At 42.3% G+C, this 24086-nt stretch overlaps 1 protein-coding gene across 1 annotated transcript in view; it reads left to right on the top strand.

Moving 5' to 3' along the window:
- Positions 1-24086, top strand: part of LOC117508102 (NADPH oxidase 4) — a 69693-nt gene that overhangs the window by 18659 nt on the left and 26948 nt on the right. Inside the window, exons 6-11 of the mRNA XM_034167753.1 lie at positions 487-514; positions 723-795; positions 6163-6243; positions 14205-14364; positions 22335-22499; positions 22700-22762. Of these exons, the coding sequence (XP_034023644.1) occupies positions 487-514; positions 723-795; positions 6163-6243; positions 14205-14364; positions 22335-22499; positions 22700-22762 (570 nt within the window). The remainder of the gene's footprint in view (positions 1-486; positions 515-722; positions 796-6162; positions 6244-14204; positions 14365-22334; positions 22500-22699; positions 22763-24086) is intronic.

Genomic DNA, 24086 nt, shown 5'->3' with positions numbered 1-24086 from the left:
TTTACCTCTTTATCCATTTATTGGTGGGCCAGAATTCATGTGTAAACATTGCCAACATTGCGACATCCAGAGCCACACTGGTTGACCTACTGATGACGTCACTGAGGGTTTGTCAGTATATCCAGTCTATGGTTGTGTCACACCATGCAAAAGCGTGACACTGAGAAAGCATTGTCAGCTACAGAAAGCCAAAATGAGGCTAAAATATTTCAGGCCTGCATTTATAGTAAGTAATATTTAATAGTAAAATGTAGATGAAATTTGACTTTGTGCAATATGACCCTCCTCAACATTCACAACTACATATGCAACCCAGCCTTGAACAAAATCTGTTTCTAATTACCCCTTTAAATTGAGTGTTAATTTTAAAAGTGTTTTGAATAAGTAAAGTCTAAATATATCCTGACTCTCAAACTGTTAAACTCACATTTATGCAGGTGCAGTAGAAGCCCTCTCACACAGTTCTGCTTTATTTTGTATTTGCAGGATCCCAGATTGATCATTCTGACAACAAGTAAGAAGGACATCTCTTTCATATACAGGGTACTGTATAAATTAGGTCTCTGTGTCCTGATTTGTTTTTTGTTACATATCTTTGAAAAGGTATCTCTTTTTTTCTGTTGTAACTTTTAGCTTTGTTGACGTAACATTGTTATAAGCACACATGAACTGTGATGTCAAATTACCAGCATTCTCTTCACTGATTGGCTGATTTGTTTTAGTCCCAGGGGTCACTGGTGTACTATTGGTTCTTATCCTCTTCCTGATGTTTACGGCATCCTCTTATGCTGTAAGGTAGGTCACGCTTCCATTCTCTGACCTTAATTCTTCTTGCATCTACACTGAGACTGACTTACTGTCACTACTACTGTGCAAGGCAGATGGAGTACAATTTCGATCATCTGAAATGTTGCTTTTCGAAATGCCTGCATTATAAATGGGACATTTACATCAAGGACGTTGCTTTGCTGGAAACAATTGTGATTTATCTTAATTCACATTAGCCTCATTCAGATTCACACTTACACATATTACACGATAATTGAACAAAGGTTAACTCACATTATTTTATTTTTGATGTTTGTTTCATCGGGCCTCTGTCTCTTCAGGTATGAAGGCATCCATGCCTGTGCATACCAACAATTGTCACAATGTGAAAAACCTTGTTTGCTCTTTTTTATTATTGCAGAAGATTAAAGTAATCAGAAGACACATTACCACAGTGACAGGCTCACTGCACTGTCATTATTGAGGGTTAAAGTAGGTCACACACTCTTTGTGCATGTGTTAACTTGTACGTGTGTGAGAAGACAGAGAAATGTGTCTGTATTCTTCTTGCTTTTTTCAGTACGTGATGAGGGCTTTTTTCAGGCCACTTACGGCTTCAAAGAAAAGTTTAGGATCATGATAACAGCAGCAGGGAAAAGTCTTCTACTCATCAGAAGATTATCTTCATAATGAGTCACAAAGATGCACCGAAAGATCACTGTGATGATGCTGTTTAACATGTTTTACTCCCAATTGCTCATGGGCAGTGTTAAAGTCAGTGAAATTTTGGAGTTGAAGCTAATTTTACTCGTTTTTACCAGCCCTCTCAGCAAACACATATGAGGTCTGTGATAAAACTAATGTACCTTTTTATTTTTTTCAAAAACTATATGGATTTGAATCACGTGCAATTACATCAGACAACCTTGAACCCTCGTGCGCATGCGTGAGTTTTTTCACGCCTGTCGGTTACGTCATTCGCCTGTGGGCTGGCTTTGAGTGAGGAGTGGTGTACCCCCTCCCGTCGGAATCTCTTTGTCTGACAACTTCCTGAGAGACTGGCGCTTTGCTTGATCAAAATTTTTTCAAAAACTGTGAGGCACATCGAAGTGGACACCATTCGAGAAATTCAGCTGGTTTTCTGTGAAAATTTTAACGGCTGATGAGAGATTATGGACTGTTGCTGTCGCTTTAAGGACTGCCCACGGAGCGGGACGTCGCGACGCGCCCTGAGCCGCTGCTGTCTGCCTGTTTCGAGCTGAAAGCTTCCAAATTTAAGCCTCTGCTGACCCAGGATGTCGTGAGAGAACAGAGAACTTTCAGAAGAGGTCGGGATCAGCAGTTTATCCGGACATTCCACTGTTAAAGGAGATTTTATTAATGAAAGACATGCGGACGGGTCCGCGCGTCGGGATGCAGCTGGCACGGTGCGGCGGCGGAACAGGAAAAACACCTCCGTGTTGATAACCATTTGTAAAAACCAGGCGGCTTTTGATGGCTTTCAGTTGAGTGAGTATCTGAGAAATTGTTTAACAGCTGGACATGTTCCTACTTGTCCTTAAGGCTTACAACGGAGGTGTTTTTCCTGTGGCGGCGCGCGGCGCCGGCTGCGTCCCGACGCGCAGACCCATCCGCACTTTCTTTCATTACAAAATCTCCTTTAACAGTGGAATGTCCGGATAAACTGCTGATCCCAACCTCTTCTGAAAGTTCTCTGTTCTCTCACAACGTCCTGGGTCAACAGAGGCTTAAATTTGGAAGCTTTCAGCTCGAAACAGGCAGACAGTGGCGGCTCAGGGCGCGTTGCGACGTCCCACTCCGTGGGCAGTCCTTAAAGCAACAGCAACAGTCCATAATCTCTCATCAGCCGTTAAAATTTTCACAGAAAACCAGCTGAATTTCTCGAATGGTGTCCACTTCGATGTGCCTCACAGTTTTTGAAAAAAGTTTGATCAAGCAAAGCGTCAGTCTCTCAGGAAGTTCTCAGACAAAGAGATTCCAACGAGAGGGGTGGACCACTCCTCACTCAAAGCCAGCCCACAGGCGAATGACGTAACCGACAGGCATGAAAAAAACTCTCGCATACCCACGAGGGTTCAAGCTTGTCTGATGTAATCGCACGTGATTCAAATCCATATAGTTTTTGAAAAAAATAAAAAGGTCTGATACTTTTCTAACAAACCTCGTAGGTGACAGTAGTACTAAGGAAAAATATCCTCTGGTGCACTTGAGGAATACAGTCCAAACAGTCCAACACCAATTTTAAATAGCAGTTCAGTCCAATCCAAAATTGTTCTTAGTCAACTTGCAAAAACAGCCAGATAGTTCAATAACAATCCTGACGATGTAGTCCATAGCTGATGCCATGTACTGACATCTTCCTGCAGAGATTGCCATCTGACTTCCTCAATCCAGCGAAAAATTGCGGCAGAAGTTTGTCGAGCTCTTCATCCGACAGCGCTTGTGCTTCAGCTAGATCTGTCCCAGTGAATACTGCAAATGCATCCAGATGGCTTACATACTGGACTTGTTTTTTGTGTTAGAAGGATGAGCGCCATCAATAAGCTTATAATTCCCTTGATCTCTTATGTCCCATCCCAGTGACAGAGTCTGGATTCAATCTATTCATTAGGTTACATTTTATTTTAGAGTTGAGGTAAAACACAGGCCCATGATTTCAGACACTTTGCTCTCAGCTGCGCCATCTTATGAAATCAAAGCACAACAGTGACCAAGTGGTTTTTAATCAAAGGCAATCGTGGGAGTTTACAATGGGCAGGCTTTAGTCTCACAAACCTAAACTTACTGGCTCCCCACAAACAGAGGGAAGCCCTCCCTATATCTGAATCTCATGCATGCGTAATGGAAGTGAAACTTAATTCTTTGTCTGAGACTTTGAACCAGTTAAAACAAGGTTCCATGCACTTCTAAACAGATAACAGAAGCATACTTGATAACATAAAATAAGGAATTAGATATTATCTATCAAGCTCGTTCAAATTGTGGTCTGTCACCAAAACAAAACCCGCCATGTTTGTTTTTAAGCTAAGCACCGTCCACGCTAGTGTGGGCGTGGGGTGATCGCGGTGTGCAGTGGTACAAAATGTAAAAAATCAAAACAGCACAGTAAATAGAACAAAAGGGCGGATGGGATGAATGATCAATGTCACGTGACATACAAACCACCAATCAAATGACAAGGATCTATTTAGGTGTTATATTACCATTGATAATAATTAAATTAATTTTTTAATGAATTAAAAATTTATGGGTGAGTCGACCTGCCTATGAAATTCTGCACTTGCAAACCTAGTTTTAGGTGCACTGCTTTGTGACTCTATTTTTTTGGGCAAATGAATCTGCATAGAACATGAGATAAAGAGAACTCAGACTTCATAGATAAATAAGTGAGTTTGTTCCTTGTGATGTCTGTGAACATGCTCAGAATGTACCTAAAGAAACCAAAGATGAAAGCAACGTTAGGACTTCTAAAGAAGTTCCAGTCACTGAGGTTGAATACATGGTTTGGTGGTCATTGTTTGCTGTGTGTTTATGGGGTCATTGTGTGTTATGACCCTTTTTATAATTGACCTCTGATGTCCTGCTTACTCAGCTGTTGAGCCGGGAGTCTGTGACTGCTCTAAAAACACTACTTTTCTTCTTTTGTTGTGTAAGCTCTTATTTTATCTTATAGTGTTCACCATTTTCAGGTTTCTTGCTCATACTCTCTTTTACATTGCCTTCTGTTAGATGTTTCTTGCAATTTTTATTAAATTAAATTAAATTAAATTTTCTAAATTAAAAGTGCGTGTTATTGAGAATAATTTAGGATGTACTAATATAGCCTCTGCTAAATGCTTTATTTTGTGCTTTGAGTTTCGGGCTGAACTGAAGTGATTGGTCTGCATGCTCCATTTGTATTGCTGAATGAAAACTGATGGTGTGTCTGAAAAGAAAAAAAAAACCCTTTTTGAGTTTCGATGCATTTGAACAGGCAGTTTTACCAGATTGAATTGATTTATATCATGTTGTAGAGATTTACTTTGAGTTTGAGTCTAAAGAAGACAATTTTAAAAAAATTTTATATTGAGAAACCCGATTTACTTTTTGTATTTGAAATGCCATAAACAAATTAAAATGTGTGAAATATCAAGGGGTTGAATACTTTTGCAAGCCACTGTTTGTGCTATAACCACAGAGGCATATACGTCCAAATCTATAGTACCATCTTCCCTCAAAGCTGTAGTTCTAAACGCATCACAATTTGTACAGCAAAGTAGTCCTGAAGCACAAGTTAAGTTTCTTCATTCCACACTTTAACAGCTTTACTTACTGGATGCACTTGCTTGAGAGGTTGTCTGTAGGCTAGATACAGGAACATGGAGATATGGTCAGTCTTTCCAAAATGTGGCCTTGGGGCAGCCTTATTGAAACCTTTCATATTGCTGTAGTCTTGGTCCAGAACATTATTTTCCCTTGTCAGAAAGCTTATGTGTGGATAATACTTAGGGAGAACAGTCCTGAGGTTGCAGTGGTTGAAATCCCTGGCTATGATAAATACAACATCCAGGTGTTTGATCTCTTGTTTGCTGATGATGTCATGCAGCTGGCCTAGTGCGCTAGTGGAGTTAGCTCATGGTGGCATGCAAACAGCCATTAGAAACACAGCGCTAAACTCAGGAGGCAGGTAGAAAGGTTGACACTTCACCATCAACAGTTAGGTGTCTGGTGAACAGTGTTTTGCTACGGTCTGTACATCTGAGCATCACCGTTTGTTTGCATAAACACAGATGCCACCACCTTGTGTTTGCCCGATGCTAATGTCCGGTCACCTTGGTAAACAGCGTGCATCTCAAGATGAATTGCCGAGTCCGGCATATCTGTCATCAGCCAGGTTTCCATGAAAGTGAGACAACACTCTCTGATTTCACATTGAGTTGAAATCCTTGTTCTCAGCTCGTCCATCTTTTCAAGGGAGCAGACATTAGCCAACAGTAGGCTAGGTAGCGGTGGCCAGGTAGCCCTAGCTTTTAGTCTAGCACGCAGGTCACCCCTCTTGCCTCGTTTCCGTCTCGGCGGCTTTGTTTGCCAGCTGCTCGGCTCACCAAAGGCTGGGGCTACTGCATCCTCCCAATGTAGAAGAAAATCAAAGTCCGAGAAGCTAAATGAAAGTTCATGATGAACCTTGCCAATGTTTAAAAATGACTCTCTACTGCAGCTTACAATCATGTAGGTGTACTGTGCATTTAGTATTAACACTAAGGCAGAAATAAATAAAAAGAAGCATTGGTGTTGGGAAAGTAGAACAGAGATGTCTGCGATGTTGGGTGCCATCTTATGGATGCCATCTTGTGAATGAATCAATGTAATTGTGTATTTGTGTGTTCTTTTCAGGGTATCGAGTTATGAAATATTCTGGTACACACACAACCTCTTCATTGTCTTCTACGTCATCCTCATGGTGCACATGGTCGGGTACGTCTCAAGACTCTTGCAACCAATGTGTCACTTAACCAATGCATATTTGTTGCACGGCTACAATTTATGGATTATTTTCATTATGGATTAATTTGTAGGTTATTATCACATTATTAATTATTTATAATTAATTCTGTAAAATACTCAGAAGCATTAAATAGATGTCATTATCATAACCTAATGAAAAAGGTTTGTATTATTTGTCACATTTGTCAATGTGGGTTCTCAGTCATCCAGGTTGGACATATCCATTCGATATTCGATATGTATTTGATAGCAACTAGATTTTTTTTTCTCTTCAAGATGTTCCACCACTCATCCAAGCGACTTCTGCAGTTCTAAACTGAGGATGTTTTAAACTGTAGAACTCACTTGTATGGCAAAATATCTTGGACTGTAAACTTGGCGATACTTCCCATATTTAGTCCGATGTTCAATTTGTTAAATGGTGAATGGACTGCATTTATATAGCGCTTTTCCATCTGCATTAGATGCTCAAAGCACTTCACAGATAATGCCTCACATTCACCCTGATGGGAAAGTGCTACCATACAAGGTACTCACTACTCACCGGGAGCAACTAGGGGATTAAGGACCTGTTAGTGATTACGATCAGGTTGGGATTTGATCCGAGGATCCTCTGGTCGAAAGGCCCAACGCTTTAAACACTAGACCATCACCTCCCCTTTTGTTATCCTTATTTGTTATCCTTCATTTAAAAATGCCAACAAATACCACATGAGAAACTGCTGACAAATGAACACAAAACATTGATCAGGCCATCAGTATATTAAGCTTCTTAACAAAAACATTTTCAGGGTGTGGCGTAATACATCAAATGTGAAATGGTTGAATATTTTGCCACCATCAGCGCGATATTTTATGGTCTGAAATCTCATACGATTAAACAATCGATTTGTGGAACAAATGTAATTGGATTAGAGTAACAATTATAGGGGTTGGCTGAAAGATTCTTCTGCTAATACAATTATTTCCATAACACACTGGATATCAAAGTGAAACTGGTACGAGAATAATCACTTAGCGATTTACTATTGCTACACCAACTGACTTTCACTTGTAATTTTAGACGTGCAGAATCACTTTTGGCGTAACACATGAGAATCAGAATCAAATTTGTTGCCTAGTAAGTTTGCACATACAAGGAATGTGATCTGGTGTTATTGGTGCATAAACAATAGGAAAAATAAATGCTTATATAATAAGTAAAAAGAGAAAACATTTTGGTCTTCACAATATGAGTTTATCTAGTCCGATAGTAGAAAATACTTTCTTTTCCTCTTCTATGCAAGACACTACGTTCTGTAAGTGGTTCAGACAGGGATTGACAAGCTTCAATGACCTTTTTATAGAAAATAAATTTGCCTCTTTCGAACAGCTGTCAATATAATATCACTTGACCTCCTCAGATTTTTTTCAGATACCTTCATATAAGGCACTTTGTGATAAGCTCCGTCTCAGGATTTCTAGATAGACCGCCCACTAACGTAATAGACAATGTAATGTCTTTCCTGCTCGACACTGGAGAGTGAACGGTGCTGATGGACACGTGGACATTTGCATAGTATTTAACTTAAATTGCCATACATTCTGGCTCTTCCTACAGCATTTTCAGATAGTTTGAGTTTTGGGTCACCGGCATTTTGAATAAAAGTGAGATTTCATCCTTGTCCACGCAGAAGAGGCATGATAACATTATACTGACTGACATCATCAAAACAAGTTTAAATGGTCAAGGCTGGAAGAAAAAGATGAGCTTGATGATTATATCTTAAACTACACGAGGAAGCTGAATGCTTCTGGTGTCATTGCCACTTGTCGTACACTTCACATGGAAAACAGCCTGTGTGACCATGACTAAACAGTTAAACACGAAGTTTCCCAAAAGTCTGTGAGATCAACAAAACAATTTCCAGCGATGTTTCTCGCCACAAAGAAGGCTATCAGCGGTCAGTTCTTTGTAAAAATTGATTCTAGAAAAAATACTATTTCCTGAATTTTCTTCTGTTGTGGTGGTTTTTCATTGATTCTGCATTTTTGCTGAAAGACAGAGCATGTCTTGACAATGCTTAAAAAGCTGGTTGCCCACTCGCTTAATGTTACCTGAGTTTACTATGAGCAACCTGGAAATGGCTGTGAATGACTAAAAATGACAAAAAACAGCCTCCTTGGTAAAATCTACTCTAGGGTGCTAGAAAGGAGGATTCGGCTGATAGTTCCGTCCTGGTCGTGGAGCAGCCAACCAGCTCTTCACTCTCACAAGGATCCTGGAGGGTGCCTGGGAGTATGCCCATCCAGTCTATATGTGTTTTATGGACTTGGAGAAGACTCCGGGAACTACTGTGGGAAGTGCTGTGGGAGTATGGAGTGAGGGGGTCCGGAGAAATATAGCGAAGATTCGTCCCATCCTGTGTATGGCTGATGCTGAGACCCAGATCCATGCATTTATCTCTTCTAGATTGGGTTACTGCAATGTTCTATTTTCTGGTTTACCGCAGTCCAGCATTAGGGCTCTCCAGTTGGTTCAAAATGCCGCTGCCAGACTTTTGACACGAAACAGACAGTTTGACCAAATTACGAGGTCTATTAGAAAAAAAAACGACCTTTTTATTTTTTTTCAAAAACTATATGGATTTGAATCATGTGTGATTGCGTCAGACAAGCTTGAACCCTCGTGCGCATGCGTGAGTTTTTTCACGCCTGTCGGTTGCATCATTCACTTGTGGGCAGGCTTTGAGTGAGCACCATTTGAGAAATTCAGACGGTTTTCGGTGAAAAATTTAACGGCTGATGAGAGATTAAGGAGTGTTACTATCGCTTTAAGGACAGCCCACGGTACCGGACGGCGCGCCACGCCCCGAGCCGCCGTCGTCAGTCTCTTTCGAGCTGAAAACTTCCAAATTTAAGCCTCTGTTGACCCAGGACGTCGTGAGAGAACAGAGAAGTTTCAGAAGAGGTCGGGATCAGCAGTTTATCCGGACATTCCACTGTTAAAGGAGATTTTGTAATGAAAGACGTGCAGACGAATTCGCGCGTCGGCACCCAGCCGCTCATCGCGCGGCGCCACAGAAAACACCTCCGTTGGAAGCATTACAGGACAAGTTTGAACATGCCCAGCTGTTAAACAATTTCTCGGATACTCACTCGACTGAAAGCCATCGAAAACCGCCTGAATCGTATCAACCAGTGTTTTGCTGTGGCGCCGCGCCATGAGCGGCTGGGTGCCGACGCACGAATCCGTCTGCAAGTCTTTCATTACAAAATCTCCTTTAACAGTGGAATGTCCAGATAAACTGCTGATCCCGACCTCTCCTGAAACTTCTCTGTTCTCTCACGACGTCCTGGGTCAACAGAGGCTTAAATTTGGAAGATTTCAGCTCGAAACAGGCTGACAACGGCGGCTCGGGGCGCGGCGCGCTGTCCGGCGCCGTGGGCTGTCCTTAAAGCGATAGTAACACTCCTTAATCTCTCATCAGCCGTTAAAATTTTCACCGAAAACCGTCTGAATTTCTCGAATGGTGTCCACTTGGATGTGCCTTACAGTTCCTGAAAAAATTTTGATCAAGCAAAGCACCAGTCTCTCAGGAAGAAGTCAGACAAAGGAATTCTGACGAGGGGGGTGGACCAGTGCTCACTCAAAGCCTGCCCACAGGTGAATGACGCAACCGACAGGCGTGAAAAAACTCACGCATGCGCACGAGGGTTCAAGCTTGTCTGACGCAATCACACGTGATTCAAATCCATATAGTTTTTGAAAAAATAAAAAGGTTGGTTTCTTTTCTAATAGACCTCGTACACCCATTTTGGCATCCCTTCACTGGCTTCCTGTCCCAGTGAGATCAGATTTTAAGGTTCTGCTACTAGTCTATAAATTTGTTCATGGAGTGGCACCTCCTTACCTAGCTGACCTAATTAAACCTTACCTACCAGCCCGGGCTTTGCGTTCTCAGGGTGCAGGACTACTTAGTGTCCCTAGGGTGAGTAAGAAGTCTCCGGGTCATTGAACTTTCTGTTATCGTGTCCCTGTTCTGTGGAATGATCTCCCTGTGTGAAGAAAACAGTCAGATTCTGTGGAGACTTTCAAGTCCAGACTTAAGACGCACTTATTTTCCCTTTCGTATGGCTAGCATACTGGTGTAGTTTTGTTTTACGCTTTTTACTCTTAATTCATTTTATTAGTAAACGGAGCGTGCTGCAGCCTCAACTTTACCTAAATTCTGGGTCTTTTAGTGAAGCTTAGGGCTAGTGGCCGGCGATCACCTTAGTATTTCCTGTTTTTCTTGTTGTTTAATGCTGGCAAATTATACTGTATTTCTTGTCTTTCTGATGCCTGATTCTGTTTTTTCTCTCTCTGTTTAAGGTGCAGCTCCATCCAGAGATGGGTGTGGTGTTTGTGCTGAAAACTCTCCTGTCCTGTGCACCAACAGCATTTCTTGTATATTCATTTTTGTGAATTGTTCTGTAATTTATGTCTGTAGCATGGCCCAAGCAGAGGGTCACCCCTTTGAGTGTGGTCTGCTTGAGGTTTCTTCCTCAGAGGGAGTTTTTCCTTACCACTGCTGCTCTGGCGGTTAGTAAGGTTAGACCTTACTTGTGTGAGGCGCATTGAGGCAACTCTGTTGTGATTTGGTGCTATATAAATGAAAAAAAAAATGAAATTGAAATTGTCCCTTCTCAGGGCCATCCAGTCTCTGTACTCACAAAGTGAGAACTGTGTTCGGGTGCTCGCCAGTAAGTCGGACTTGTTTCCGGTGGGGGTTGGCCTCCGCCAGGGCTGCACCTTGTCACCAATCCTGTTTGTGATATTCATGGACAAGATATCGAGGTGCAGTTGGGGGGAGGAGGGTTTCCAGTTTGGTGGGCTCAGGGTCTCATCGCTGGTTTTTGCAGATGACGTGGTAGTGTTGGCTTCATCAACCAGTGACCTCCAACACCCACTGGATTGGTTTGCACCCGAGTGTGAAGCAGCTGGGATGAGGATCAGCACCTCTAAATCTGAGGCCATGGTTCTCAGCAGGAAACCGATGGATCGCCTACTCTGGATAGGGAATGAGGTCTTGCCCCAAGTGAAGGAGTTCAAGTACCTCGGGGTCTTGTTCACGAGTGAAGGGACAATGGAGCGTGAGATTGGCTGGAGAATTGGGGCAGCAGGGGCGGTATTGCATTCGCTGTACTGTACTGTTGTGGCAAAATGGATCTACTGGTCAATCTTTGTTCCTACTCTCACCTATGGTCCTGAGGGTCGGGTCATGACCGAAAGAACTAGATCCCGGGTACAAGCGGCCAAAATGGGCTTCCTTAGCAGGGTGGCTAGTGTCTTCCTTAGAGATAAGGTGAGTAGCTTGGATTAGAGCCGCTACTCCTTCACGTTGAAAGGAGCCAGCTGAGGTGGTTCGGGCATCTGGTAAGGATGCCTCCTGGGCCCCTCCCTTGGGAGGTGTTCCAGGCACATCCATCGGGGAGGAGACCCCGGGGAAGACCCCAGACTAGGTGGAGAGATTATATCTCCACACTGGCCTGGCAAAGCCTCGGGAGCCCCCAGTCAGAGGTGGTCAATGTGGCACTTGAAAGGGAAGTCTGGGGTCCCCTGCTCGCACTGTTGCCCCCGCAACCCGATCCTGGATAAGCGGTTGAAGATGAGTGAAACAGTTAAATTCTGACCTTAGTGGTTCAGGTGCTGTATTGGCACAATAATGTCTTAATCAGTCAAAGCTTCAGATTTTTTGACCTCACCCTACTTATATGTTTGGAATAAGAGAAAACTGGTCATTTTTACCAGAGGCCATCAAAATATGGCGATCAGGTATTGTGAAGGCTTTACGTCCGTCTGTTTGTAGCTTAAGTCAATTTCAATTTATTCAATTTGTAGAGCGCAACTCACGACAACGTCGGCCCAAGGCCATTCACATAAAAACAACCCAAAAACAAATTAAAATGAATTAAAAGATTAAAAAGTACAGGTAAAACACAATTAAAAGAATAAAAGAAATAAAAAACATAATAACAAGAATAAAAAGCATAATAACAAATATGCTAACTAAACGAGCAGGAGAATAAATGTGTCTTCAATCTGGCTTTAAAAATGTCTAGGGAATCTGACTTATAGATGCCGGAAGACTGTTCCACAGAAAGGGGGCACGATAAGCAAAAGCTCTTTGCCCCGCAGGATTTTTACTCACCCTAGGAACACCAAAAGTCCAGCCCTATTACTGCCAGGGTCTTCAAACTCACAGAGAACATTCTTGGGACACAGTCCTTGGACAAATTCAAGGTCAAACGGTCACATTTGTACCTATTTTTATGCTTGAACCAAGCAAAGCTGCTTTTTTTGGGGGGGGGGGGGGGGCGGGGGGTGACAGCCAATCAGAGTAGAGTGGCGCTGTGACATCACTGGCTGGTCTCTGTCTGGCTGACAAAATCGCTGAGTTTCTGTGTAAATCTAATGTTTCTCATATATTATGTAAAAGCTAGCAAGAAATAAACAGTTCTAAAACTGAAAACACTGTTTTTGGAACTTTATAACACCTCTGGAGTGATTTACAAGACATCTTGTGGATGTCAGCGTGCATGCTCATAGCACGCGGTCAAAGCTAACTTTCGCTCTTTTCAAAAGCTCATGTATGTGCACACACACACCCTCCTGTTCATTAAACGGTACATACTCAAAGGGCAGAGGGTATTTTAGCATTGCGTTATATTTATTTTTTCTGTTTGCCAGTGATTTGATTTTTATTGGCCTATAATAAGTATGAAGAGAAGATCAAACCTTTTTTTTTTTTTACCAGAAAAAGAAACACAGCTCGTATTTATTCTTTTGTATTTTAGAACATTTTTCTTGATTCTGATTGTTTTCTTAGCTGTCTCCACCTTGTTTTACCTTAAATCCTAGAATGCAATTGCAAAAGGTGACACTGTGGATTAGTGGTTAGCACTGTTGCCTCACAGCAAGAAGATCATGGGATGTGGCCTTCTTGCTGTGTGGAGTTTGCATGTTCTCCCCGTGTTTGCGTGGGTTCTCTCTGAATGCTCCGGCTTCCTCCCACATTCAAAAACATGCAGGTGAGGTGGATTGGAAACATCAAATTGATGTGCGTGTGGGTATGACTGTGCTTATTTGTCTAGGTATGGCCCTGTGACAGACTGGCATCCTGTCCAGGGTGTACCCTGCTTCATGCCCTATGACTGCTGTGATAGGCTCCAGCGCTCCCCCTCCAACCCTTAATTGGAGTGAGCAGTTGAAGATGAGTGAGTGAACAGCTTATGATTTGGCTGTAAAAAAAAATCCATCAGAAATTATTTTTATCATTATTTTTGCTTTAATCCCTGTACGAGTTGACAGACACAAGATGCATTACAGCAGCTGAAATCTCTCTACAGCTGGCATGCAGTCTGGATCTCGTGCCCACTGATTCCCCCCCCCCCCCCCCTCCATTTCCCACCTTTCACTCATGACACCTTTTCACTCATGACACAGATATATGCAAGCAGCTGTCCATTGCTCGTGCTGAGAGAAAACACTTGACTGCTTCAGCAACGGGATGCAAAACTTGTTCAACGTATCTCTAAGTGTGTGGAAAGAGGGGATGACTACATGGAAAAGAAATGACTACTTGATAAAGAACATTCAAATTTTAAGCAGATATACAATTCATGTACGTATCTTGTTTGCTATTAGAATAATTGTGTAGGAAGCAGCCAACCCTTGTATGAACATAACAAACACAAATACCACATTTTGATAATTTTGCTTTGATTTTACACATGGTCATTACATGACTCCATTTGTCTTGGTTTGCTGACTGCAGTTATTTTATAACATGGACAAAAAGAAAAATGGCAGTTACTGTATTGTTCCTTTTTTTTTTGCTTATTTCTTAGTACCTTCAGCAGTTTGATATATGATAAAGTGACTACCATGTTCGTCTTCTTTACATCAGTGGAGCTTTGAGGTATCAGACCAATGTGGAAGCCCATCCTCCAGGTTGTGTCAAAGCCCATCAGAACAGCACAGAGCAGCAAGGGGAGGAGCTACAGCAAGGGGAAGATGAAGAACAAAGATGCAAAGAAGATCCTCACTTCCAGCCCCACATCCCACAGGTATATATGCATTTGGATTTGAACACCAAACACTATTTATATGTAGTGTACATGCTTTTGGTAGTGTGGTGGCATAAGTAGTTAGTGTGCTTGTCTCCAAACAAGAAGTGCCCTGTTTTAAGGTCACACATGCACCATTATTAGTAGTAGTTGCATCAGGAAGGGCAGTCAGATAGTGGATGCTGTATACCGGAATACTGGATGCATTGTGGCAGTCCCAAGTGAAATGAGTGAAGCTGAAAGGAAGGTCATATGTAGTGTACATACTTCTGATGGGTTGTTGTCCTTGTGTATACACCTGTAAGTCTATACGGTGTTGTATTTGGTGAGTGTTGGACATATACAGTCTTGTGGAGGGATGTGGTTCGTGTTGTAATGTTTGGAAGTTTACATACCAGGGGCTCCCCATGGGATGTACATCATGTCCAGTACTTTCCATTTCATTTTTTTCATTTTTAAAGCACCAAATTACAAAACAAAGGTCCCTCAAGGCGCTCCACATGAGTAAGGTGTGACTTTACCAAACCCCTAGAGCAGAGGTACCCAACCTTTTTTTGAACTGAGATCTACTTTTAAAGTTCACAGTGTATCGAGGTCGACCAGGCCATATCAAACACCATAGCGTAACCACAATATATTGTGCACCAATGTAATAACATAATTTTTGTTGTGATGTCTGCCTAGAAATCTGATGTCCTGTGCACCAGCAACATTTCCAGGATTTTGTATTATGAACTGTTTTATAATTTGTGTCTGTAGCATGGCCCAAGCAGAGGGTCACCCCTTTGAGTCTGGTCTGCTTGAGGTTTCTTCCTCAGAGGGAGTTTTTCCTTAACACTGTCGCCTGTGTGCTTGCTCTGGGTGTTGGTAAGGTTAGACCTTACTTGTGAAAAGCGCCATGAGTGTGAATTCTTCAAACTATGTTAGATTAACCCTGCATGCCCAGATGGAATCTACCCTGCGGGCTATGTTCTCTGCAACTGGGAGAAATGCCGTGTTGCACTTGGTACCACTCTCTGTGGAGGATGTCAAAGATTTATTTATATTTGGTTTTATCGTAGGAGGGCTGGTACTTATTGGTTTATGTGCTGCCCTGACCTACCGGAGAATTGGCAACACGGCTGCCACCAGAACCACGACCCCTCACTTGTCTGTCATGATTAATGAGTTGGGTAAGGCGATACATTCTCAGATTGCGTTAACCCTTCAACTCAGACGTAAGTTGGATAACATCTTAGAACAGATGTACGCCTTGCAAAGGAAGATGTTGGAGACCAGGAAATACTCATAAATTGGATTTGGTTGCTCAGGAGAGCTGCAAATGGGTTTTCTCTGCTCAGCCCTAAACATGGCAGGCTTATCAGCCTCCAAAGGTCAAAATGCCCCACTGCTTTCCTCCAGAAGAATTTCTACGGCCTTGGTGAACTATTTGGCTGCCTTCTTATCTTCTGCCCTACCCAACAGTCTGATGTTGTCATGGCAACTCTAGACATTGTGCACACACTGACAGGCTCAATCTCAATTCTCTTTTGTACCCCTTCCCCTTCCCCTTCCCCTTGGCCCTACCCCAACCCCTACGCCTACTCCTTTAAAACAAGGGGTAACGTGAAGGGGTATGCCTCTAGCCCTATGAATTGAGACACCCCTCCACCTTAGGGGGGAAAAAAACTGCCCGTCTCAAACTGTCAAACTGTCTTCACTGTTTGTCAACATGGCAACCGAAGTGCAACTTGTTGCAGTAACCTGTTTGCTCTTTTTATTTTCTCGCCTTTCTGCATAAATGCATAAACGCATCTCAATCATGTCAGAGAATTTTGTGGTATTAATAATTAATTTAATTAATTAGGAATTGATAATAATAATTAATAGTATTATTAATTATTAATGTTAGTAATACTAATAGTAATTAATAGTCATTAATAATAGTAATAATAAATATTGTTAATTGATTAATCATTAATTGATTGATTAGTAATTGATTAATTAATTAATTAATTAGTAATTAAAATAAATAAACACTTGAAATATATCAGTCTGTGTGGAATGAATGTGTACATTATACAAGTTTAACTTTTTGAATGGAATTACTGAAATAAATCATCTTTTTCATGATATTCTAATGATATGATCAGCACCTGTATGTATGTTATGGGCTGCATCTAGTTCTGTTAACCTTATATTTATTTTTCAAATTCTCCCATTTTTTGCATCCAGCCCTATTTCCTTTAGAAATTTCCTTGACAAATAATATCAGTTTATTAGGTCATCAGGTTATGTATTACACATATACATGTGTGTGTATATATTTTCCAACTTATTCCCATTGGTGATACTTCTCATTTTCTGCCTGAAAGCAAATTAGGAGACGAGTGTGCTCAGGGCTCCCTGTTTGTTTACAAAATACATGTGTTACAGACCTTGAACAGCAGGGGCGCTATTATCCAAAGATTTATGAACATACAAATTAACCTGCTTATTCTTTATCATGATTTTCTCCATTGTGAGATATAAAAGTGTCATCGTAGCGTTCGTGTGTATATGCATTATAACGCCTCAGCACACGAGCAAAGTTACGATATTCTTCAGAATGACAATATACGCAACATGCATCCAGCAGCATACATGTTGCTGTCATAGGCAATTGCCTGTAAAGTTTTTTTGTCAAGTTATAACTTTGTAAACAGCGCAATTTGTAATGAAAGCCGCTTACATTTGTGCGACTCTTTTGGCGCCATGTTTGTTTCTTTGGAGTCAGCGGTAAGCTCCTCCAACCCCTCTAAACGGAGTGTGCATCCAGATTCACTCCGTTTGAAGGGGTTTGTAGCCCTCCGCCTACCCCTTCGCCTCGCTCCAAAAAGAGAATTGAGACATCCCTCTGTCTCTTGTGCCCGCCCAAAACGGAGGGGAAGGGGTAAGGGGAAGATGCGAGGGGTAGAATTGAGATTCAGCCACAGTAGCTACCACTCACACATGGACAGAGACCAATATAAACTCAGCTACACAGATGACGCACACCTCCACCCCTACCCCTCCTTTGTGTTTCTGCCCCCCATCCCGGCCCCACTCACGCCACTCCCTTCCCCCTCCAGGACGCAGCGCAGCTTTAGCTGCAGCAGCTCCCTGTTCCCCCCCAGGCTTGGCTGCGTGGCCATATGCTGTTGCGGCCCCTCACCACTCACATTGCGTTATTTTGGATGAGGGACTGTTTCAAAGTTTAGCGTACATAAACAATAAAATGTATATGTGCGGTTGTTTTAATTCTGATGTGTGCCATTATTATGTTCAGCTAGTAATAATTGTGGATTAATTACTGTATTTTTGTCTGAGGTAACTGGGTGTGAAATGAATTGCCCTTTTAGAGATCAATAAAGTTGTCTGAATCTGAATGAGGCAACTTTGTTGTGATTGGCGCTGTATAAATGAAAATAAGTTGAAACTGAAATTGAATTTTCTGGCAGGTTTTAACAATAATAATTCATCATTGAATTAAATGTGCATCATGGAAAAGAATAAGCACAAATAGGCCCGGGTGCTTAAGTTCTGTGTCCATGTGTTGAAAGTTCTGCAGGTCACACTGTTGCAACCTGCTTGATAGCACATGTAATTTGCTTTTAAACTTGCTTTGAAATCCAAACGCTGTGCATATTCAGCATGGTTTGAATGTTTCAGAAATTCTTTAATTTCAGGCAGAAGGCCATTCCAGAAATTTACCTCTGCTGAGCATTTAACGTCTGGGTGCAGCAGATGTTTGTCTCCTCCAGCTCTGAACAAAATAAATGCGTCCTCAGGCTCCTGGCCCGAACAGAACACTGTAATCTTGTTCGCCACATTCAACACTCTTCATGCTTGCTGACATTTCAATTGCTGGACTTTTCGGGCGCGCAGAGGAGATTTAGCCGGGTTAGTATTAGAGGTTAGCATCATATTTCTTGTGAATCATCTGAAATGCCGCTCCAAATTCGCTTTCTTCAGTAAAGGCACATTTACATTGCAGATAAGACAGATGGATTTGCCATTCGAATAAATGAAAAAACATATCAGGATGAAAATTATAATTTTTTGGTTTCTTATCCACCATAGAAGAAGATCTCTTCTTCTCTGACGTTTAACGGCAGCTGGCATCCTTGTTGGTGCATTGCTGCCACCTGCTGCTTCATTCTATTATCGCAGCACTAAATCCTCTCGAGGATTTTTTTCCATGCGATCGACTGGAACTCAGGCCGCGATCGACTGGTCGATTGCGATCAACCGGTCGATTGCGATCAACTGGTTGGGCACGCCAGCCCTGGAGCAAGCACACGGGCGATAGTGGTGAGGAAAAACTCCCTCTGATGATGTTGAGGAAAAACCTCAAGCAGATCAGACTCAGAGGGGTGACCTATTGCTTAGGCCATTTTAACAGTTACAAGGTTTTTACAAAGATTTTACCAAGCTGAAGAAACAGGAAACAGAAAAAACAGAATAGCGTCAAAAACAAAAGTGCATCATTGAGACGAGCATGCAGTCATTGGCACCACAGGCAGGAGGTCATCTAGTGCCTTGGTGTGCAGTGCCAGTGTCCATCCATCACGTCATTAGTGGGGCACAGCACAAGCTGTCTTCATGGAAGAGTGCATTCCAACAGCAGACTACAGTGTTCTACGTCAGCTTCATCCAGGGGCTCTCGTGGTCAGTCCAGTGTCCTGTGTTGCTCAGCCATCAGCCTTTCGCAATGTCATTAGTGCCTCGGACAGAGAGAAAAAAGCGCAGAATCAGTCGACCGGAAATAACTGCACCTAAGGTATGAGTTTCCAGCAGTAAATCGACAGGGAAACAGATAGAATACTAAGGTGATCACTGGCAGCCAGCCCTGAGCTTCAATACGGATCCAGAATTGAGATTAAAAGTGAGGCAGAGATCTTTTGAGCAGTATTTTTTTCTTGTGTTTGTATGTTTGCAAATGGTTGTAAAACAGGCTGGTTCTATAAAATCTTTCTTAAACTTTACTGGGCTGTTAGTAATTAGCCTGCTATAGACGGATGTCAAAAGAAAGAAAATGACATGGTTTAAGCAAGTTATCAGACAGAAATCAAGTGATAAGACAACTATAACTATCCTTACAACCTAAGATTCCTAAATCATCCCTGATCAGAGATTATCTGTAGTCAGCTCTAGTAATGCTGGACGTTACTGTGACAACCAACTTTGTAACATTCCATAAACTGTCCACATTATATGAGAATTTAATGAAGGAAAATCACCTGAAAAATACATGAAAATGTCTGCATTTTAGGGCCCTGTCCCACTGGTGTTTAGGAGGATTTGCGTATGGATTGCACAGAAAATTGGCCCATATTCGCCAAACATCCGCAATATCCGTGTAACATGCCTATATAAGTCTGCCGTCATCCGAACACGCCCGTGATCATCCGCAGAGGCACGCATGTCCGCAGCCAGGATTTTTGAGCTGTACAAAAATCTACATACTCAATTCATACACAATACATACTCACTCTATGCACTGTATATCTGCTGTTAACCGCTGATATCCACAACTGATGGGGATTTGCGGCTTGGCAGCGGACCGGGACAGTGTGTAAAACAGATATATATCGTGCCCATCATGTCCACATCACAAACTAAAATAAGTTATAGCGAATGCATACAGATTGACCACGAATAAAGCGTTTTTATTACATCTGCTTTGCAGCTGATTTGCGGACAATCTGTGAATGCATAACAAACACGTCACGTAAACCCAAAGTACTGTATGTGACAGAAAGCGACATACCTGCCAGTCAGTGCCGGTCCGGCTGTGTAAATCCACAAAGACGTAGCTGCTGCAATCCAGGACTTTTTATTTAACACCAACAAATGGAAGAGTTGCTGTTTATAGCCACAACTCACGCTGAAGTCTGTTTTCTGTGACATTCTCAAAAAAAACAAAACAAAAAAACACCGTCTCACACCCGAGCGGCTTCCCCCCTCCCACTCCCCAAACTCATGAACAGTTAACGCTCGCATGACAAAATGAACACTGACTCTGTGATCAACTTGTCCAAGTCCAGCAAATGTTCCAGAGGCTGTATTTTTGGTGTAAATAGTGATGCAGACGGCCCGAGTGCACTTCTTTTATGACCGTAATGCAGATGCTGTGCACGCGCAACACGTGTGCGATGCATTCATAATACACCCGTAATACCGCCGTGATAATCTCAATGTGTCGGATCAGTTTCCTCACTACATGCGTTATATAACGGTGATTGTTCATCATATATTCGCTATATATTATTAATATATCCGTAATTCATACTGGGACATTTGTTATTTTTGGCCATTTTTGTTGCGGGAGACAACGAACGCCTGTAATTTGTGTACTCAATTCATGTGCAATTAATCCTCTCCCCAGTGGGACAGGGCCCTTAGACTTTAATAACATGCAGCATGTTCATGGAATGTAGGCCACAGAAAAGGATCCCCTGGAGTTTTTACTAGAGAGAGAGAGAGAGAGAGAGAGAGAGAGAGTAAATCCTTTCCAGGCCCTTTGGCGCATTAGATTGGCGCTTATTGGCAGTTTCTCTATCGTGACGTGAGTGATATTCTATATGTCTCCCTGGACGGGACTCAAGTCCATTGACGGTTAGTTGCCAACCAACACCAGTACCTGTTGACAGCCCTGTTGGACTGGGACCACGTAAGTGTCTTGTCAAAGGGCAGACAGGCAGCCTGAAGTGTACACACTTGAAATTAAACACTAGCTTTTTGGTCCATAGTTCAACATCCTGTTCTGCCCAGATGCTGATAGTGGTTAAGAAAAGTTAAACAGTGGAAGATGGAATTGTGTGTAAAATTTCCCTGAACAATCTAAAGATGGAGGCAGTGATGGGTTGTGAGGCAAACAAGCTGGAGAACCATATTCTGTATGATGTGACTGTCACCATAAAGTGGTTATGGATACTAAATGAAAAATACGAGGTCTGTTAGAAAAGTATCCGACCTTTTTATTTTTTTCAAAAACCATATGGATTTGAATCAGGTGTGATTGCATCAGCCAAGCTTGAACCTTCGTGCGCCTGCGTGAGTTTTTTTATGCCTGTCGGTTGCATTATTCGCCTGTGAGCAGGCTTTGTGTGAGCACTGGTCCACCCCTCTCGTCGGATTTTATTGCGAATAAATGTCTGAACTATTTGGAGCTTTGCTGCATCAATTTTTTTCCAGAAACTGTGAGAAACCTCCAGGTGGACACCGTTCGGAAAATTAATATGGCTTTCAGGGACGATTTTATGGGGATTACACAGATTAAGGAGTGATCCAGACGGTTTAAAGACCGCCCACAGCGGCTGAGAGCGCGGCGCACTCCCAGCCCCCATCGACAGGCTGACACCCCGCTGGAACAACCAGATCATTTCCAACGTGAAGGCTTTGTTGATCCGGGATGTCGTCTGACTTCACAAAAAGGCTGAAGATGTGGACATCAGCACTTTTTCGGTACATTCCACCGTTACAGGAGTTTTTTTCATGGAAAGAAAAGTGGAGGGACGCGCCATGGAGCCGTTCATTACGCGGGACAGTTGTGGGCGGTCTTTAAACCGTCTGGATCACTCCTTAATCTGTTTAATCCCCATAAAATCGTCCCTGAAAGCCATATTAATTTTCCGAACGGTGTCCACCTGGAGGTCTCTCACAGTTTCTGGAAAAAAATTGATGCAGCAAAGCTCCATATCGTTCAGACATTTATTCACAATAAAAAATAGACGAGAGGGGTGGACCAGTGCTCACACAAAGCCTGCTCACAGGCAAATGACGCAACCGACAGGCGTGAAAAAACTCACGCATGCGCACGAAGGTTCAAGCTTGGCTGATGCAATCACACGTGATTCAAATCAATATGGTTTTTGAAAAAAATAAAAAGGTCGGATACTTTTCTAACAGACCTCGTACAAGTATAGTTTTATTGAAACATACTCCTCATTGTCTTTCTGTGTATGTAGACATGGATCTGGGTGTCTGGTCCTCTGTGTCTCTACTGTGTGGAGCGTTTCTACCGCTACATCCGCAGCAGTGACCCTGTTACCATAGTGAGGGTCGTCAAACACCCCTGTGATGTTATGGAGCTGAGGATGCTAAAGAAAAACTTCAAGGCCCGTCCAGGACAGGTGAGAGGCTGGAGGCTTTGTGTATTTGGCAGCAAATATTTTTACAATTTTGCAATGGCAAAAGCTTTTACAATACCTCTGTGGGCTTTAATTAATTTGAGATTTGTTTTTTATTGTGATTCCTTTTCTGTTATTCTTTCTACGTGCTCCTTTATAATCCTTGCTTGACTGTTTTCCTCCTCTGTCTGCGTCTTCCTCAGTATATTCTTCTTAACTGTCCAGATGTATCCTCCTTGGAAAACCATCCCTTCACTTTAACAATGGTAAGACTTTACGTAATTCTCCAAGTGGTTCCAACACATTCCTCAGTCATAACACCAACACACAAACACACTCACATGCAACATGCTTTGTCTTAAATGGGCAGCATCTGGTAAACAGCATGCAGCCTCTCTCATCTTCTCAGGTCTTCAGATGCTGGCTTGCACCTGACTGGCAGCTGGCTTTACCAATTAATATAGTATTTCCTCTCTCAAGTAGGTTGTGTTTGTACCAGTTAGTTTGTTTATTTTATGAGGACAATTACCCATTTAATATGAAGGTATTTCCTTATTGGGTGGAGCCAGCACATTTATGGAATACATTTGTGGAGCCATGTATCCACTAAGTCGGCAACAAGTTGAATACAACAGCCACTGTAAAATGTTTCACCCAGCTAGAAACTACATCAGATTGGTGTTCAACTACAGCAGGTTCTACTTAACCTCAGCAGAGCAATGTACCAGGTTCCTGTGCATCTCAGCCTCAGCCTCAATCTAATTGTTTGATTTCATGAAATGGCAAAACAAAAAAAACAATCCACCCCTGAATATGCATAAAACCAGCCCCTTTGCACCCTACACCTTGTTTGCCCCGAGATTTACTATTGTTTAATAGCTACATGTGCTCAGACACACCCCAATTGGATTTGCGCTGTTGGTGCAGATTTTTGCATTTGCCATCAAGAGCGGGCCCATTATGTAGGTTTGTTGGAAATCCGAACTTTATTCCTCTGGAAGCAGGTGAATAGTAACTTGACCAGGGATGATGTGCTAATTGCTCACAGGTTCCTGATAGAAATGTCTCCTTTTCTACTCTCATCTACCCTCAGGGCGATCACAGTGTGCTTTCTAAACTCTATTTACAACCTGGAATTTTGACCAAACTGTACACTGAGTCACCTGGATGATATTCTAAATACCCTTTGAGAGGAAAGACTTCTTCCTGTGAGCAGCAGCAACTCCAGTGCTATAGATTTCAGTGTCTTCTTGCAGAAGGAGTCCCTCATTCTTTTTGGGTCTTTTTCTTCTGTCCACATTTGCAAATCCAACCAGATTGGATGCAGATTCCTGTGAACCAGTTTGATCTTGAAGTATAACCAGATAAAATCTGTAGCAGTCTGCAGTATTTCAGCTTAATCCTTAGGGAAGCTATAACAGGTCTGTGGTTAGAGTTCACACCTGGGTACTTCTCTAGTCCCTGCAGTTCAGTAGGAGTTTCCAGCATCTTCCCCAAGAACATGATTGATATCCTTACATCCCTGTCACACCTTGACAATTTAGCCAGCGCATGCCAACCATATTAAAAACGCTGGCATACGCTGGTGTA

The sequence above is a fragment of the Thalassophryne amazonica genome, chromosome 4 (genome assembly GCF_902500255.1).
Source record: "Thalassophryne amazonica chromosome 4, fThaAma1.1, whole genome shotgun sequence".
Classification (NCBI taxonomy): Eukaryota; Metazoa; Chordata; class Actinopteri; order Batrachoidiformes; family Batrachoididae; genus Thalassophryne; species Thalassophryne amazonica.
Note: the sequence above shows the minus strand (reverse complement) of the source record. Positions and strands in the feature narration are given on the sequence as shown.